Here is a 20,159-nt window from a genome sequence, read left to right on the forward strand (position 1 = left end):
CATCCTTTAGAGCGCCGCAAATTTTTGAAATTCCTTTTTCTGATTCCCCGACTTGGCAAGCACACCTAGCAGCTCTCTATTGTTGTGTGCAACTGCCCAGATGACCATGCTGGCTACCTGCTCCAGACGTGCTCCTGCCAGGAGTAAACAGGAGATACTGGATCTCCTAGGCCTGTGGGGAGAAGAGGCTGCACAAGACCAGCTCAGATCCAGCTGTAGAAACGTCACCGTCTGTGAGCAGATTGTTCAGAGGATGCAGAACGGGTGTGAACGGGACCAGCAGCAGCACCGTGTGAAAGCCAAGCAACTGCAGCTGGTGTGCCTGAAGGCCAGGGAAGCCAACAATCAACCCGATGTCAAGCTGCAGACCTGCCTCTGTTACAAAGAGCTGCATGCCATACTGGACAGAGACCCCACCTCCACCCTGCACACCACTGCGGCCATCTCCAAGAACCACAAGTCAAAGGCCTTTGTCATGAACAGTGAGATGGTGGTGGATGAGGAAGAGGTGTATGTGGGACAGGTGAGCGAGGGATCCAGCTGCACAGCGAGCCAGGGCTTTTGACTCCACCACAATCCAGCCAGTCGAGCACAGGCGAGCCCATTGCAGGGGAAGGAACCTCAGATAAGCATGTAGATAAATTGACAGTTATAGAGATGGCACCCCCGAAAAGCAAGACACATCTCTTGACTTTTCATTAATTTACTCATGCTAGAAGAGGTAGTGGTACAAGAGCAGTAGAGCTGCTATCTGCTTTTCATTCCCCTTTAGAGTTAGGTGGGGAGACGTGCAGAGCAGTTTGTTTATGTACACAGGGATGTTTCGTGAATCCCCCCAAGAGATCTTTCATGGAGGTACTCTGCAGTCCTCTCCTAAAGGTTTCTAAGGAGGGCTGCCTTATTTCTTCCTCTGCAGGACACTCTCCCACACACTGAGCAACAACTCCAGCAGGCACCATTGCAGTACACAGACTAGCAGCATACAGTCCTGGATGGCTTCTGGACACTAGCAGCAGCCGTGCTCTCTCTGTCATTGTTACCCTCAGGAGTGAGATATCAGCTAAAATCACCACCACCTATGGAAAACAGTGCCAGTATGCAGGGCCATTACCCTGTATTACTAGTGTCATGCAACTCCAACCCCCAGCAGGAGGTACATACTCACCATGGCTGGTGCTGTGACTGGCACCGTGCACAAGCAACCCCAAGCAGGAGTGGGAATTTAGTGCTTACAACTTTAGGGGAGCAAGGCAAATGAGTTTGGGATCTTAAGTTTCGCTTTCCCTAGCCAATACACTGACAATGGTACCTGTGTGTATTTTATCTTCAGTGGCTGCCATTGCAACCTTCAGGGTCTCCTCTTCCACACTCAGACTCATAGACCATAAGGTCAGAAAGGACTATTATGATAATCTAATCTGACCTCCTGCACAACACAGGCCACAGAACCTCACCCACCCACTTCTGTCATAGACCCCAGACTCGGGATGACATGCTAAGTGAGATCCTGCAGGCCAATGCTGCATCGGACCATGAGTAAAGAGCCTGGAGGAAGAAGATTGTGGACTGCCTGAGTCGACGTAAGTTTGTAGTGTAGACAGGGCCTCAGGCTGTGAATGATCTCTGCCAAGGAGGGGAAAGCAGTCCCAGGTTCCTAGATATATTGATGCTATTTTTTCACTTCACGTCCCCAAAACCACATAGGCAGCATCAGGAGGAGACTAAAGCCTGGTCTACACTGAAAATTTAGGTTGATCTAGTTATGTCACTCTGGGGTTGCTGTGGGTCAGCGAAAAAATTCTTCCATTGACCTAGCTACCATCTCGTGAGGGGGTGGTTTACTACAATGCTGGGAAAACCCCTTCCATCGCTGAGGTAAGAGTCTACAGTACAGCAGCATAGCTGCATCACTGCAGCTGTAGCATTTATAGTGTGCATACTGTGATAAAGTCAGGCCCAGAGGGCTACAAAAGAGTATTTGAGGGCAGGTATGTCAGCCTTAGAATGTTAAAGGCCCTTTTCCCTGCAGGCAGGGGAGAGGTTACTGCAGGTTAATTAAAAACATCGGAGCCAAATCAAAGGCTACTTCAGGCCTATTAAAACCCCACTTCTGCTAGAGACCAGGGGGAGAGAGAGACAAGCTGCCAGAAGGCTTGTGGCAGCAGCAGGAGAGACTTCCCCAAAAATATGAGATAGTGCTTCTCCCCAGGAGGGGAGAAGCAGAAGAGAGAGAGAGAGAAAAAAAGCCCCAGACACCAGCTTGGGGGAAAGACTGAGACCGCTTTGGCCCCAGGATGACACCGCCAAGTCTCCAGTTGCAGCAGAGGAGCCGGAGAAAGGTACTTCCTGGGATCTGGGCAAAATAGACTTACTGATTCACCCCCTCCCCGTGGGACGGAGGGGCATTCCACAGGCCAAACCAAGGCCAAGGACTTGTCCAGGGTGGGGCAGATTTACCGCAGGTCCGTTCTGCCAGAGGAGATGGCCGTTCCCTGGCAAAACGGGGTGTTTTCCTGCACGTGCAGAGGAGGGATTTGTTCGCAAGTGTGGAGGACCACCCTGAGGCAAGCTAAATCACTCCCAAAATGGACGACATAGTAAGAGCCCTGGTGCAGGCCATGGCGGCCCAGCAAGAGGCTACTTGGGTCCAGATGGCTGCCCAACAAGAGTCGGTGCGGCTCCAACAGGAGACAAATCAGCTGTTGATAAGCAGGCCAACCAGGACCAAGCCACCGTCCAGGAGGTAGTGAGTCAACTTAAAGCTCTGATCCGAGGCCACGATAGGGTGCATCCGCTGAAGGCCAACAACTACCTACAAAATCTGACAGTCGAGGACAATGTAGAAGCGTACCTGCTCACCTTCGAAAGAACAGCCCTGAAGGAGGCCTGGCCCCAAGATCAGTGGGCCAGCATCCTTGCATATTTTCTGTGGGGGAGGCCCAGAAGGCCTACCATGACCTGGCAGCTGAGGCTGCCTCAGATTACCCGCAGCTGAAGGCCGAAATCCTCACAAATGTCTGGAGTGACGACAGCCACAAGGGCCCAGAGGTTCCATGAGTGGAGGTACCGGGACAGCCAGGAGCCAAGGTCGCAGCTCTTCAACCTGATCCACCTAACCTGGAAGTGGCTACATCCTGAGGTCCACAGTATGGAGAGGATTACGGAGATCCTAATCCTTGACAGATTCATGAGGGGGCTGCCACCAGACCTACGGGGGTGGGTTAGCCAAAATGACCCATCTTCGTATGATGATTTAGTTGCCCTCATAGAGAGACAGCTAACGGTCAAGTAACTTGGTTGGGCCGTTGGGGAAGAATGGCTTCAGAGCAAGAGGCCAGTCCCCGCCCCGAAGGGCCGGACTCCTGAAGCATCGGACAAACCCTGCTGGGGAGAAAGGGGCCTGGAGAGCAGCCAGAGGCTGTGAAGGGGTTTGGGGAACTCAGGGGAGAAGGTTAAGGCATGGGGCCCAGCAGCCCAAAGAATAGGGGGGATATCCCAAGTGGGGTACAGGTGTTACGCTTGCAGGGACCTAGAACACATAGCAACCTAATGCCCAAGTGCAGAGGAACCCAGGCAATGTGGTCTGGGTGATCTTGCTGGTCCCTGCAGCCTGATCTACCTGGTAGGGGTGGCAGAGACCTCCCCCACAGATACATGCGACCAGTTAAGATGAATGGCATAGAAACCACTGCATTAGTGGACTCAAGGAATGCCGTTATGCTGGTCTCAGGTAAACTGGTGGGCCAGAACCAGCTGTCCCGGGCCAAACGCACCGGAATAACCTATGTCCATGGCCCTTTCAATTATTACCCAACCATCCTGGTCCGGATTGAAATCAGGGGAATACCACAAGAATGACAGCGGGGATGATCCCTAAACTTCTATACCCAGTCCTTATAGACCGGAACTTCCCAGGGTTAGGCTGCGTACTCCCAATGGGTGAGACAGAGATGAGTAGTGACCCCAGAAAAGGTGCTGAGTTCCCAGTAGGAGGTCCTCCCCCAGTCTTCTCTGAATTAGCCCAGGACCTGTTCACCACCACTGGGAAACCGCAAAAGACTCGGCAAGAAAGAAGAGCAGACAAAAGACTGGGAACCGGAATCCTGACCTAGAACTAAAAGGCCGTGCTTGTAGGAAGGCAACCTTGTCCAGCCGCCAGCTGGACAACCCAGGCTGTTGACGAGCCAGAAGCTGGACCTAGTGCCATTGGAGCCAACCCAGGTGAAGAGACGAAAATAGGTCCCCCTGAAATTGAGGACATTGGGTCTGCCTTTGGGAATTTTGCACAAGATCAGGCCAACGATCCACTGTACAACAATTTCAGGAAAGAAGTGGTGGAGGTGAATGGAGTCCCTGGGGAGGGAAAGACCAAAGGCCTGGGGCCATACTTCATGATCAGAAGGGACCTGTTGTATAGGATGGTCTGGGTACAAGAGGAAGAGGTGGAGCAGCTCCTGCTACCACAACAACAGCAGAGGGCAGTGCTAGACCTAGCACATAGCCATTTGTTTGGGGGACACCTAGGGATAGCAAGACCCTTGACTAAATCCTGCGATGGTTCTTCTGGCCAGGGGTCTATATGGTGGTCCGCTTATATTTCGCCTCCTGCCCAGAGTGCCAACTCCACAGCCCTCGGCCACACTTATGGGCCCCACTTGTACCCCTGCTGATTATTGAAGTTCCATTCGAGAGGATAGCCATGGACCTGATGGGCCCAATGGAGAAGTTGGCCCATATATGCTCATGATTCTAGACTACGTCGCCTGATACCCGCAAGCCATACCTCTGCACAACACAATGTCCAGGATGATAGCAAGGGAATTGGTCCAAATTTTCTTTAGGGTAGGAATACCCAAAGAGATCCTAACGGACCAAGGAACCCCTTTCGTATCCAAACTGATAAAGGGTATGTGCATGATGCTCCGCGTACAAGCCCTACGAACATTGGTCTGTCATCCCCAGACAGATGGCCTCGTTGAACGCTTCAGTAGGACACTGAAGAACACGGTGAAGAAGGTGATGAGTTGGGATGGGAAGGATTGGGACACCTCATTACCTTACCTGACGTTTACAATTAGAGAGGGTCCCCAGATGTCTGCGGGATTCTCCCTCTTCGAATTATTATATGGTTGCCACCCCCGCAGCATTCTGGACATTGCCAAGGAGGACTGGGAGGGACAACCCAACCAGGGGTATATCATCATCAGTCATCTGATGAAGATGCAGGACAGGATTGCCCGAGTCACCCCCATAGTGCGGGAGCACCTTGAGAAGGCCCAAGAGGTGCAACAGAGCTATTATAATCACCAGGCAAGAATGCAGAAGTTCCAGACTGGGAATCGGGTGATGGTGTTGATACCCACAGCAGAAAGCAAGCTCCTGGCCAGATGGCAGGGACCATATGAAATAGTAGAGGCTGTTGGGGAGGTCAGCTTTAAGGTTTGGCAACCTGACTGCTGAAAGCCAGAGCAGATCTATCATGTAAACCTGCTAAAGCCCTGGCCGGATAGAGATGCTTTCGCAGTTGCCCTAGAGACATTACCACAAGAAAATAAAACCCAGGGGCAGGTGAGGATATCCCCTCAATTGACCCCTGCATAACGGACAGAAGTTATGGAGATGATCGAATGGAACCGAGATGTGTTCTCAGAAGAGCCTGGTAGGACTACTGAGGCCCTCCACCACATCATCACCGATTCTGGAGTTAAAAGTGAACCTAAAACCATACCGGATCCCAGAAGCGAAGAGAGGAAATTAAGGCCGAAGTCAAGAGGATGCTAGATCTGGGCATCATCGAGGATCTCATAGTCAGTGGTCCAGTCCAATCGTTCTGGTACCCAAGCCAGATGGCAGCATGAGATTCTGCAATGACTTCCGAAAACTAAACGAGGTGTCTCAGTTTGGTGCCTACCCCATACCTTGGATAGACGAGGTGGTCGACCAATTGGGGAAAGCATGGTTCTTGTCCACCTTGACCTGACCCAGGGTTATTGGCAAATCCCTCTGGCCGAGGAAGCCAACGGGAAGACAGCCTTTTCTACGACAGAAGGGCTATACCAATACACCATCCTCCCTTTTGGATTACACAGAGCTCCTGCAACCTTCCAGTGGCTCATAGATAAGCTTTTATGCTCCTATGCTAAGTATGCCGCTGCCTACTTCGATAACGTGGTAATACATAGCCCAGACTGGGATACCCACCTAGAAAAGGTGGAGACAGTATTAAATACCCTGAAGAATGCATGTCTCACTGCAAATCCCTCCAAATGCACAATGGGGCTGGCAGAAGCCAAATACCTTGGATATGTTGTGGGTAGAGGTATTGTGAAGCCCCAACTTAACAAGGTAGAGGCAATACAAAGTTGGCCTCGACCGATCTGAGAAAAGCAGGTCTGGGCATTTCTGAGGATAGTCAGGTATTATTGGTGGTTTATTTCCCACTTTGCCTCCAGAGTCTACCTGCTGACACACCTGATAAAAGCCCACAGCCTAGACATAGTAAAGTGGTCTAGCACAGCTGAAGGAGCATTTGCAGATCTGAAAACTGCCTTCTGCCATGATCCAGTCTTGATAGCCCTGGACTTTACAAAGGAGTTTATATTACAGACATCTCAGAAGTCAGATTAGGCACAGTGCTTTTTCAAATGCTGGGAGAGGAAGAGCACCCCATCTTATTCCTCAGTAGGAAACTCCTGCCCAGGGAACAAGGATATGCTGTGGTGGAGAAGTAATGCCTTGCAATAATATGGGCCATGGAAACCCTCCAATGCTACCTACTTGAATGGAAATTTACTCTGGTACAGATCATGCCCCCCTGAAGTGGATGCACCGGAACAAAGACCAAAACTCATGAGTAACAGGATGGTTCCTGTCGTTACAGACCTTCCACTTCAGAGTACAACATTGGCATTGCCACACTTGACCTCTGCTTTATGGCCTATCACGGGTACGCTGTTGCTCAACCCAAGTAGCCCAACCACCTAGTGTCGAGCAGGGGTGGGTGGGTGGGTGGGGATGTGTGATAGTCAGGCCAGAGGGCTACAAGAGAGTATTTGAGTCAAGCATGTCAGCCCTAGAATGTTAAAGGTCCTTTTCCCTGCAGGCAGGGGCGAGGTTACTGCAGGTTAATTAGAAACACCTGAGCTAAATCAAAGGCTACTCCAGGCCTATTAAAACCCTGCATTTGTTAGTGATCAGGGGGAGAGAGGGACGCACATGCTGCCAGAAAGCTTGTGACAGCAGGAGGATAGACTTCCCCCCCAAATAGGAGATAGTGCTTCTCCCCAGGAGGGGAGCAGCAGAAGAGGAAAAAAGGCCCCAGACACCAGCTTGGGAGAAAGACTGAGACCGCTCTGGCCCCAGGGCGACACTGGCAAGTCTACAGCTCCAGCGGAGGAACCAGAGAAAGGTACTCCCTGGGATCTGGGCAAAATAGACTTACTGATTCACCACCTCCCAGTGGGATGGAGGGGCATTCCATAAGCCAAACCAAGGCCAAGGACTCATCCATGGTGGGGCAGATTTACCGCAGGTCCGTTCTGCCAGAGGAGATGGCCATTACCTGGCAAAACTGAGGGGGTGTTTTGCCACAATACCCAGAGGACTGGTCTACATTTAGAACTTACTAACCTAATGCCTGGTGTAGACAGTGCTAGGTCTACGGAAGTGACTGCAGTGGGTGTCTACACTGAAGCTGTAGCATTTTAAGTGTTGACATAATTTCTCTGCCATTCAGGCTCTTCCCTACCAAGGTCAGTTCTACCATGCAGAAAAAGCAGCCTTAGGCAGCAGTACCTTAGTGACAGTAAAATGTCTGCTGGCTGTTTAGTATGTGAGAGTGTGACAAACTGGGGAATAGCTTTATTTATTATAAATATGGTGCATTTTTCTGTGTGTTTATGGTGCATTACTAGCTATGGAGTTAGAGCAAAATGTGTTTTTCAAGGAACCAAGCCTGAAAGGCTACATCAGATGCCTTTCCTACATAAGGAGCATCTCAGCAAGCACTCCAAGACGATAGCCAACTTAACAGCCAAGAAGTGGAAGCTTGGTCAGATGACTAGGGAGGATTATAAAGATACTGCTCGAACATGCAGGAATTAAATCAGGAAGGCCAAAGCACAATTGGAGTTGCAGCTAGCAAGGGACGTGAAGGGGAACAAGAAGGGTTTCTACAGGTATGTTGCCAACAAGAGGAAGATTAGGGAAAGTGTGGGCCCCTTAGAGAATGGGGGAGACAACCTAGTGACAGAGGATGTGGAGAAAGCTGAGGTACTTTTTTGCCTCTGTCTTCACAGACAAGATCAACTCCCAGACTACTGCACTGGGCGGCACAGAATGGGAAGGAGGCGAACATCCCGCAGTGCTGAAGGAACAGGTCCAAGACTATTTAGAAGGATTGGACATACACAAGTCCATGGGGCCGGATGCAATGCACCCGAGGGTGCTGAGGGAGTTGGCTGATGTGATTTCAGAGCCATTAGCTATTATCTTTGAAAGCTCGTGGCAATTGGGGGAGGTTCCTGATGACTGGAAAAAAGCAAATATAGTGCCCATCTTCAAGAAAGGGAGGAAAGAGAATCCAGGGAACTACAGACTGGTCAGCCTCACTTCAATCCCTGGAAAAATCATGGAGCAGGTCCTTAAGGAATCCATTTTAAGGCACTTGGAAGAGAGGAAGGTGATCAAGAACAGTCAACACAGATTCACCGAGGGAAAGTCATGCCTGACCAATCTGATTGCTTTCTGTGATGAGGTGACTGGCTCTGTGGATGTAGGGAAGGCGGTGGATGTGATATACCTTGACTTTAGCAAAGCTTTTGATATGGTCTCTCACAGTATTCTTATCAGCAAGTTAAAGAAGTATGGGTTGGATGAATGGACTATAAAATGGATCGAGAACTGGCTAGAGCATAGGGCTCAACGAGTAGTGATCAATGGCTCCATATCTAGCTGGCAGCCGATCACAAGCGGAGTGCCCCAGGGGTCGGTCCTGGGGCCGGTTTTGTTCAACATCTTCATTAATGATCAGGAGGATGGGATAGATTGCACTCTCAGCAAGTTTGCGGATGATGCTAAACTGGGGGGAATGGTAGATACCCTGGAAGGTAGGGATAGGATACAGAAGGACCTAAACAAACTGGAGAATTGGGCCAAAAGAAATCTAATGAGGTTCAACAAAGAAAAGTGCAGAATCCTCCACTTAGGAAGGAAGAATCCCATGCACAGCTATAGAGTAGGGACCGATGAGCTAGGCAGCAGTTCTGCAGAAAAGGACCTGGGGGTAGCAGTGGATAAGCAGCTGGATATGAGTCAGCAGTGTGCCCTGGTTGTCAAGAAGGCTAATAGCATATTGGGCTGCATTAGGAGGAGCATTGCCAGCAGGATGCGGGAAGTGATTATTCCCCTCTACTCGGCATTGGTAAGGCCTCATTTAGAATATTATGTCCAGTTTTGGGCCCCCCACTACAAAAAGGATGTAGACAAGCTGGAGAGAGTACAGCGGAGGGCAACAAAAATGATTAGGGGGCTGGAGCACAGGACTTACGAGAAGAGGCTAAGGAAACTGGGCTTGTTTAGTTTGCAAAAGAGAAGAATGAGGGGGATTTGAGAGCAGCCTTTAAATACCTGAAAGGGGGTTCCAGGGAGGATGGGGCTAGGCTGTTCTCGGTGGTGGCAGATGACAGAACAAGGAGCAATGGTCTCAAGTTGCAGGGCGGGAGGTCTAGGTTGGACATTAGGAAAGTTTTTCACTAGGAGGGTGGTGAAGCACTGGAATGGGTTACCTAGGGAGGTGGTGGAATGTCCATCTTTAGAGGTTTTTAAGCTGAGGCTTGACAAAGCCCTGGCTGGGATGATATAGCTGAGGTTAGTCCTGCTTTGAGCAGGGGTTGGACTAGATGACCTCCTGAGGTCCCTTCCAACTCTAATATTCTATGATTCCTAGAGCCCCAACTCTGCTGATACAGCTGTTTTGCCCAAGCTAAGAAGAAAGCAATCAAAGGGAACACTGGAACATTAGAGGACTCCTGAACTCAGTAAAGGGTGGGAAGTGACAGCAAGAGCTGACAGGCTGCCATGGGGACAGAAAGCATGCTGTGAACAGGACAGGCTGTTTCCCTCAGCCAGAGAAAGGGGTTAAGCTGGGCTGAGCAGAACCTACCAAAGCTAGCAAAGAAAGAGTACGGTGCGGTTAAAGATCCAGGTGCACAGGCCTTTTATGGTTTTACCTTTTGCCCTCTATGCACCTAACGTGAATGAATGCTTTGTTCTGAAGAAACTGTTTTTGAGTCGCTTTAACCACCTCATTGGTCATGATCTCCCAAGTGAAAGGGCTTGCAAATGCCATGCAGTTGCAATTAATATGGTTGCAAAATAGGGGGGTTGAACACACACACATGCAATTCCAGGTGGTTTTACCACTGGGCTCCACTCAGACTGAGGTGCAGGAAGTCAGGCCTGGCACCTGCAGGGTGCACTCAAGAGGGACTAATGAGTCCAATGTGCAGTTTGCCCTATCCTAGTGACAGAGGGACTATAGGACTGGGCATTCTCTAGTATGCATAGAACCAGCTCAGCTCCCACAGCCATCTCCAGCTCTGACCATGTTATTACACAACTGGGTGAGGCAGGCTGCATCCTTTTTACTCAAAGACCACAAGAAACAAACCACAATGGGAGAAGAGCAGTGTGAAAGAGAAGTGTTCTGCAAGATTTCCTGTTCCATGATGCATGTGCATTTGGCCTACATTTGTGACCCCATTTCATTTTCATGGTTGTAATTACAGTCCAAAGCTATGTTCCTTGGGCACAAATACTCCTCATCCCTTGCTCAGTGGGGAGAAGTGAGGAATGATCTGTGCTGGAGAAAGAGCAAACATTTTGTTCGGTGACAGGAGAGAGTCAGGTTTGATACCCCCTCTCCTTATTCCCCCAAATACAATTTGCTTCATGAATATCACGCAGCCCTGAATTTGAATCAAGCACCACTCTAATCTTAATTGCCACAGGGACACAGCACAAACATCCTCCACAGGCACCATGAGGGGAGGGAGAGGAGACAAACAGACCATTCCCACTCCAATGCACCAAAAAAAGGGGTAACCATAAATAGCTGCTTGTGTGGCCAAAGCCCAAAGGGGGTTAGTGCTCCAGTTGATATCAAACAATCAGTCCCAGGGGGCATCTCCGTGGTTCTACCCCTACCAACCAGTAGCTAGCATTAAAAGGCCAGGCTGAGGTTGGGTTGGAAAACAAGCTACACGTGTATAGCTGCAGGAAATGCGACCCTGGAACCCTAGACAACTATGCCTTAGACTTTGTCTATGCTGCTAACGGGGGTGAGAATTCAGCATGTGTAGTCTTACCTAAACTGGCTTTGATCAAGTCCGCTTACCAAAAAGTGTAGCCGCAGTGGCACAGGCTAGCTGCCTGAGACCACGGGTATGTACATAGGTAACTAGCTTGGGCTGCTGCAGCTTCACTTCTGTTTTTAGCAAACCAGCTTGTGAAAGCCTACATGTGCCCCAGTCACACCTCTCAACAGCAGTGCAGAGATACCTATAGACACACAAGCTCTTCACCCTGTGTGGGCCCCTGGCACCCCCATCAGTCCTTAGAGCCACAACTGGGTTAAAGCATTTCTAGCCATCCACTGACAAGAGGTGGAAAAAGCCTAAATAGATTCTGCATGGCACTGCCAGCGCCTGAGTGTTCATTATCTCTTTAGTGCTTTGTCCAGACAAATGTTACATTTCCCAAATGTGACTGTCAGCACTTTCCTTACAAGCCTATTCCACAGCCAAACATGAAACCCGCTTCCTGGGCATTTTTCAGCCTACATTTCTGCTTCCAAAAATTACATCTCATTCCTAGTTACAGAGCTCCTACTGCCTTAAGTAACGATCCTTCTTGCTGTCAACAATCTGCCATGGGCTCAGGCTGTTATTTCTCCCTTAGTCTCACTTCACTCGTAAATCAATCCCTTCCCTCCAATCTCCTGCTCATGTTTGTAGTTTCTCTCTAAATTCCCTGTCATTTGTCATGATCTAATTTTCCATCAATAACATCATGCACGGACGTGAACACAATATTTTATGTGCCCTTGTACTAGAGCAGTATAAAGGTGTTTTCTGCTCTGACATGCCTCTGTGTATACTAGCCTTTGTTACATTGTTGTATTAAAGTTATGTGTAACTTGCTCTCCCATATTAACCGTAGCTTTGTCAGCTTCACTACTTTCCAAATGTCACCCTCTCAATTAGTATGTGTAGTTTGAATTTTTCCCTTGCAGTATTAGTTTGCATTTCTCCACGGTGTATTTGCATATTAGTTTCTGAGCAGGTTTCTAATTTCTCTACATTCCATTGTATTTATTTCTGTGACCTCAGGGGTGTTTGTAACTCCTCCCAACTTAGTACCATTTGCAAATTTTATTTGTCATTTATTTTATTTTCTAGATCATTAAAAAATTAAATAAGACTGGAATTAACAGATAACTACAGTGCTTTAGACTCCCTCAACTTAATACTTTGGCCTTGAACACAATCTTTGGTTACAGATTTTCAGTTCAGGTGCCTATTTTAATGGAATGTAGGATTCTGAAACACTATCTGATGTCTTACTACAAACACCAAATATATCTGATAAACTAATTACGTAATGCCATCTAAAAAGCCGTCACACTTTTCTGGCAAGATCTGTTCTTTATAAACTCAGATTATTTATTCCTTGTAGAAAGAATTCTCATTATCCTCTAGAAGTTTCATGATTCCCCTCCGCCCCCATATTTCTTCTATATACAAGGGATAAAAATTCAATTTATGGGATGATAGTTGCCAGAATCATGTTCTTTTTTGAAAATCAGTACTTTGATTCTGACACTGTCCCAGTTTACCTTTGACTTTTCTAACCGGCTGCCATTCAGATCATACCACTTCACTTCTTACCTTTAAATGCACACTAGCTGGTCCAGGTTGTTTACATAGATTTATATTTTCTCAAGTATTTCTTCACCTTTATCACAGTGTTTTTGAAAGTGCTTGCTTTTGGGTCATTAAGCAAAGTAAGGGCAGTTTTGTCTCAGCACAGTAGCCAGAAAGTAATTTTATATCAGTTAAGATTTGACATGCCCCTAAAGAACTGATCCTGCAGTGTTTATGCCCACAAACTCCCATGGATCCCAGGAAATTTTGCCTGAAACAGGATAGTAGGACTGGCCCCAAAGAGATTCCAAATCTATTCTCAGTTATTTCTAGGATGAATTTCAAATGCTACTTTACATATAATTATCTTTTCTCATATACAAGATTTGCTTATAACTAATTATCAGTAATGTTAAACAGACCTCAGACAATCTTCATCCATGATAAAAATCTAGCTGCAGACCAACACCCTATCCCACTTCCCACATCCCCCAACCCTCCAAAAAACAAGCTGCCTTCTTCGAATGCTTGTCCATATGTCTAGTGAACCTGCGGCTGCACCCCCACCGAGAATCGGAGAATTCTTCCTAGCAGAGGCTGGCTGGGCCATGCATGTGCCCATGCTCTCTTCCTGATCCACACTGAGGGTGTAAAAGGAGCTGCCAGATCACTGCCATTTCAGTTCCTTCTTACTAACTGTGGTATGGGACAGAGCCTGAGTGTTCCTGTGCCTCTATAGTCTTGCCTGTAGTTGGAAATAGTTTGTAGTTTAACTTGGTATATTTTGGGGGTGCAGTGCTCTCCTTTGGACTCCACTTAACCCCTTCCCCCGATGCTATTCTTTGGTAGCAGGGAGAGTATGCCAACGAGCCCCAGCTTCAAGAGCTGCATGGACTGTCAGAAGCCCTTTCTGCTAACCAACATGTATTTGTACTGCCTGGGGAAAGCCCATATCCTTTCCAGGTCCAGTAGGATATTTCACTGGAGAACAAGGCAGCCAGCAGAGTTCCATCTCAACATCTTTCTCATGGACAAAACCAAGAGGGTGGATCCAGACTCTGGCCACGGAAATTGTGCTGTACATCCACCTGAAAAAGATAGGCATGCCCCCTTGGAGCACAGCTTTGGCTGATTCCAGGACCTCCCTGTCCTCCCCATTGGCTCTGAGAGACTCCGGCAAGCAGAACTAGGATAGAGCTGAGGAAGGGAGACACAGGAACTCAAAAAAGGACAAGGAGGAACATTCCCCATCTAAGTCCAAGTCCCCATTCCAAGTTGGGGGAGACTTCACACTCTAGTTTGGTACAGTCTGGTGGCACAAAGGATCGGCTCAGGGCATCAACTATAGGCAAAGCCCTGATGCCCAGCAGTATTGAATCATTTCAGCACCTCAAGCAGTGCCTCTGTGGGCAGGATAGTCCTGCATCCTGTAGTGGTGCTGGGCTCCGGGAAACCAGCATCTTCGGGAAAACACTACTTTTGAAGTGCACTACCACTATTTACTAGCACTCAAGGAAGGAAATGTTACTCACCTAGTAACTGGAGTTCTTTGAGATGTGTTGTCCCTATGTCAGCACACTATTTGTGCCCTCCCTCCCCATACACTGCTGCCTCATATCCCATCTGAAATAGTGGTGGTCCAGCAGTCCTCTGTATACCTTGATGCAGAGCATGAGGAGAGCAGGGACGTATGCATGGACCAAATGGACACTGCTAGGAAGAGTTCTCTGGTCCTGGATATGCAGAGTGCATGTGCAACCTGATGTGCACTAGACCTAAGGACAACACATCCCTCAAAGCACTCCAGTTACTACAAGGTGAATAACTTGCCTAGCAGCATGCCTTGAAGATCAATTGTATTAACGCACTTGTCCACCTAGAGATTCAATATTTAAAAGTCAAATTATGGTGGGAGTGTTTTTCCACTTGAGAGCAAAGTCTTTGAGGCAACTCTCACGTGCTATCAGACATGCTGCTCTTTCAGGGGAGCTGTGCAGGTGACCTGATTTTACTACCAGTTTCTTTTGTGGTTTCCTGATTGTTTTTCAGCTGTTCAGTAGTTTTTAATTGCTTTGCTTAAATTCTCCTACTAATACAATAAAAAAAAAATCTTTTGATGGTAAATGGTTACTTTTAAATATACAAGCATATGGTTAAATGACCAACTTCATGCACAACAGCCAGCACCCAACTATGCTCTAAAGTCAAGATTGTCAAAGATTGGAGGCTAAAAACTTACATTTCTAAATGCGTACTTACGACACCTGCCTTATTTTCAACAGAGCTAAGCATCCAACAGTTCCCATTACAGTCAAATTAGGTTGCTATTTTTGAAAATGTTGGCCCTAATCTCCATGTAAAAGTACAGCTATTGCATGCACAAATAATGGACATAAATGATTCATTGGCCTACAACCAGCCATTACTGCATGCAAACAAAGTAACTAAATTAAGCATGAATTCACACACAGTTAGGTACAGAGATCAATTCTAGTCTGTCTTTTTGGTAACTATCCTGCATAAAGTATTTTCTTTCCATACTTCTCTTCACAGGTTGTATAATGTATATTCCTTTACAAAAAATTAAAAAATAGGGACCTATTTGCACTGGTTTCACTCCTTCCCCATCACGGTATCCACCTATTCGCCTACTTCTATCTGCTCTGACCTATATGGCATTTCCAAACTACTCTACCATGAGACAGTGTAGTCTTTCAGAAGTAAACAATGAACTCCTCTCCTTTCCATACTTACAAACTTTGTGTCATTTTCCTGGCCAACTTTCCAGTGTGAGGATCCATATCCAATCCAATGCTCAGACACAGGATAAAACAGCTTGAAATGATCATCTTATTTATAAGTCTTGTGAGAATAAAGGCTGCATTCATGCCACTTTTTTGTTCAGTTGGCTGTACAATTTATCTGGTTGTACCTCCCCTTTTCATCTCCTTGAAACGTATTTAAAATAAAATATTTGAAAAAAGCTCTAGTGCAGGAAGCTTAAAGTTGTGATTAGTTTTAATATCTTACAAATGTCAAAGAAAGTGATATAAAAATATTGCACCTACACATAAGGCTAAGTTAAGGATTTAAAATTCCTGACTTTCATTTAAAATCTCAGCTGTTACTTTGTTTTTAATATCTCACTGCTTAAGGCAATAGCAATAATAAAATGTTGTCAGAGCTTTTTAAAAAAAAATTTTTTTTTGGAGAATTTAATGCTTTCCTTGAAATTCATTTGTTGAATTGAGGAACTGGCACTTTAAATATTCACCAAATAGTGCCCTACCCTCAGAGGATCTTGATGTTAGGTTATGCACTGAGCCTGAATGGGTAGGGTCCCTTTTTTCAGTAGGGGTAATCACACAGGTGATTCCCAACATTTGCAATGTTGCACTATTGCCTTATAGTGAATTCTGCCCCTGGATGTGATCGAAGCCTCAAGCTGAAGTCAAGTGAAGCTGCATTTCAAGAAACAATTTTGCTTTCAGCTTCAAACTGACTACAAAGGAAAATGTCAAGAACAAAAAGGGACAGACACATTGTCTATGGCTGGGGCGCATCTGACTCACCTAGCTGCTGAAATCAATGGGGAATGATCCAGTCTTTAATGATGATATGCAGTTACTACTGTTAACAGATGATGCAGAAAGCTGAAGTTTAAACCAGCTTCTCCTTTGTGGAACAAATACTTTTAATGAAATAACCAAAGATATTTCCTAAAATGCCCATTCCACTTCCCAAGATGAAAAGTATTTATTCAGTGCCAGTTACAGTTAAGTGTTTTAAACTATGTTCTTCCTATTTACCCCAAAATCAGTTTTAAACAGATTTTTAAAAGTTCTCTTTAGTACTCAGTGTCACTAATTAAGTGCATTTATGTTAACTAGGCTTTCACAGGATAAATCTTCAAAAACACAAACCTGCAAGTGGGTTTCGTACGGTTAGAAAAGAATCACTTTTGGGAAAGTGCTCAGTCCGTTTCTACATGTATGGCTGTGCTGTGGTTTCCCACTTTTCATTTAAACCATTTAGACACACAAAACATGAGTTCATTTTGGGAAGTAGAGACAGTCTTATTGAAACAGAATTGCAACTGTTTTGCAAATCTCACTACATGGTTTTTGTTTATTAAGTCTCAACTTTGACAAGCCATACTATGATTAATAGCATTCTGTGTCTGGAAATCAGTATTCTGTGGGTTTTTTTTTTTTTTTTGGTTTTTAAGAAAGAATCATATTCAAATATATTCCCCAGTACACCGTTTGGGCTGATGTTTGTAAATGCATGTTTTAATAAAAGCAAACAAACCCTACTGACCTCCTTCCATTCCCAAACTTTTAAGTTTTGCAGATGAAGACATTTCAAAACATACAATCTAACCAGCACTGTAGCTTTATTTTGCAGCTATTATATGCAATTCAGTAAAAATCTCACAGGAGAAAGTGCATGAAGACTTACCCACATTTGGTGTTTGTTTCAATTACAGCCTATATTCCAGATCTCCTTTCAGCCCCCTGGGATAGAATATTCCTTTTTCAAATGCTAGCATTTAAAATATCTAATTAGGTGTTGAAAAAGGCCACATCCCCAATGATATTTATAAACATTTCATTTATCTCCTATTGGTATGACAGAAACTAACAAATCTGATACAGCTGAAAGGTGAGGACATAAATGTTCCATTTTACTAGAGACATGTACAATGTAAATTATACTGTCTCTATATGGATCACACTCATTAAAAAAATTCAGTGTTAAAAACAAGTGCCTCCTGTGGAAGTTGTAGTGGAAGAAAACACCCTCAGATATGCTGCTGCTTTCTTTTTTCATGTCCTCCTTTAGAGGTAGTAATTCTAGGCACAGGATCTCCCACATCTTAAAGAATCTCAATCAGAAGCATAGTATATGCTACAAGGTCTTTGCTACTTTAACGCTGGGGCACACAGATTTTTGGGATTGCCAGAGCCTGGAAAAAATCTCTCTTCTGTGCTCAAGACTGCTATATTATGGCACAAGACGTTAACTCCATGGCTAATGTTCTGTTGCTTTATGCTAGCTATTTGGGGATGCACATAAAGAAAAGTCACTTTTTCCCTCTGCCCTCAAATAATTTACCTCCTGTGTAAGTATAACCTTCCAATACTGCTCCACATCTGCTAGCTCAGTGTGTAAGAGCCTAAGTCAGACTCAAATATATGTAATAGCAGCTCTCTATATGCTGTACAAATGGACATGGTCTAGCATGCTACTGCTATTGAGATAGCTAGTATTTACCTGAAACAAAATTACAAAGCCTAAATAAAGGTGACTAAGTTATCTTTATATTCACTGACATGTATCTTTTCCAATGTATTTTTTTAACAATGCTCAAAAAGTGCACATTTTGAAGACTCATTTCAGTATTACAGATGTCTATGACCTATATACTACAGCAGCGCCACGCATGACAGTATAGTTAAGGAACTGTCAATGTTTCCATTGCTGACCCTGTTTTTCAAAAGTTGATAATGAAAGTACAAAAATGTGCTCCTGGCTAGAGCTTAGTGTGTACAATATCTTAGGCATAAAATATTTGGGTTTAAATATGTTCATCAGTCATTAGATTCTGATGCACAGAGAAGTTATTCATTTCAGACTTTTTTGGTGCTCTTTTTTTTTTAAAAAAACATGGATTTTAAACAATGAAAGTGAGTCAATACAAATTAAGGTCCCCTCAGTAATATGAACTCCACATACCATTAAACAGCTCTTCTCGGAAATTTTGCTACTCTGCATTATGATCTGTGGATCATAAGGGAATCTCACATTTTTATTGGGATTTTAACAACTGTTAACATTAATGAATTTATCACACAAAAAGTAGTTTAGAGTAGAGTAATATTAATAGTCTGACAAATACATTAAAAGAAGAAAGTTCAGAGTTAAGACTGATATTCCAGACAAGATTTTCAAAAGTGCCTACTGATTTTAGGGCCTCTGTTTTGGGATGTTCAACTGGAGATACCTTAAAGGGGCCTGATTTTCAGAAAATGCTAAAAAATCAGGCACCTTGCAGACCTCTCAAGTTGGGCTCCCAAATCACTAGTCACTTCTGAAAAATCTTGACCCCTTAAAGTAGGCATGGAAAGACTAGATGCCAATGCAGATTTATTAGTTGTGTCGTCAATTTCATATAGACCTCTTTTACTCTCCTGCTGAAGTTTTTGGTAAGTTGAAGCATTAACTCTAAGTTTTCTTGCTTTCATTAGCTAAAAATCAGACTGTTACCATAACAGTGTAAATTCATTATAAAACCACACATCTGTGTAGAAGTTCTGCAGCTTGCTGATTTTTTCTGTTATGTTCTCCTGTAGACTGGAGGTTTTGGTGTGTCCATCGCCAGCAATGAACATCCAGCTGGGAAAATTCAACTCCTCGTTTGAAAGGTTTCACTGAACCAAACTGAACGACAATTCCAATATTAGACTCAAGCTGGAATTAACTTTTTCATTCAGTTCTTGCTATGAATTTATAAGAGCTCTCTACACCTCCAGTCTTCCTGAAACACAAGGCACAAATAAGGAACAGACATTCCAGCAAAGAATGATTGTCTGAAAACAGCAGTCCACAAGAGCCCTCAATCCAGCACTTGAAACATCTCTGTCCAATTCTATGCCACATCCTCTAGATAATCTGCAACGTCACTTAACTGAGAAATGGTAAGATCTTGTGTGAAGTCTTCAAGCTAGAAGAGAAAACAAAATCAACTGGACAAGATATATATATTTAGATTTCTAAATCTATCAAACTATACGGTCCTGCAAAAAGCATCTTGTTAGCATAAGGCCCTATCCTGGAAGGTGTCAATTCCATCATAGGAGATGCTGTGTGCCTTCAACTGCCAATGAAGTTAATGAGAAGCACCTTATAGAACTGGGCTCCCAATGCCACTGCTTTACTTTTCCAATCAAATAAAGAGCAATTGGTTCAAATGAGGGGAAAAAAGGATAATTTTAAATGAAGTAGATTTGGAGTCACTTGTCCTGTTTACAATTTTTAAAAATCCACTGAAAATTTTTGGAGGGCACTCTAGGCAAAAGACTTACCATGCAGATTGCAATTCTGTCACCAAAGAATAATTCAGCTGGTAGCAGTACCTATTAATTGTAATATCTCAGTGTTCAACAGAATCTCAGCAAAAATACTTTAAATTTGTTCTGGTTTCAAAAGGGCATATACTCTAACAATGCAGAC

At 45.2% G+C, this 20,159-nt stretch overlaps 1 protein-coding gene across 4 annotated transcripts in view; it reads right to left on the bottom strand.

Moving 5' to 3' along the window:
• Positions 1–17,034: 17,034 nt before the first annotated feature.
• The window catches only part of CEP43 (centrosomal protein 43), a 67,620-nt gene continuing 64,495 nt past the window's right edge, over positions 17,035–20,159 (bottom strand). For all 4 annotated transcript variants that reach the window (XM_067535869.1, XM_067535870.1, XM_067535871.1 and 1 more), the window contains one exon: positions 17,035–19,650. In XM_067535869.1, the coding sequence (XP_067391970.1) occupies positions 19,576–19,650 (75 nt within the window). In that variant the 3' untranslated portion in view covers positions 17,035–19,575. The remainder of the gene's footprint in view (positions 19,651–20,159) is intronic.

This window comes from Emydura macquarii, unplaced genomic scaffold (genome assembly GCF_026122565.2).
Source record: "Emydura macquarii macquarii isolate MOO-44397 ecotype Brisbane River unplaced genomic scaffold, CSIRO-AGI_Emac_v2 contig_3517, whole genome shotgun sequence".
Lineage (NCBI taxonomy): Eukaryota > Metazoa > Chordata > Testudines > Chelidae > Emydura > Emydura macquarii.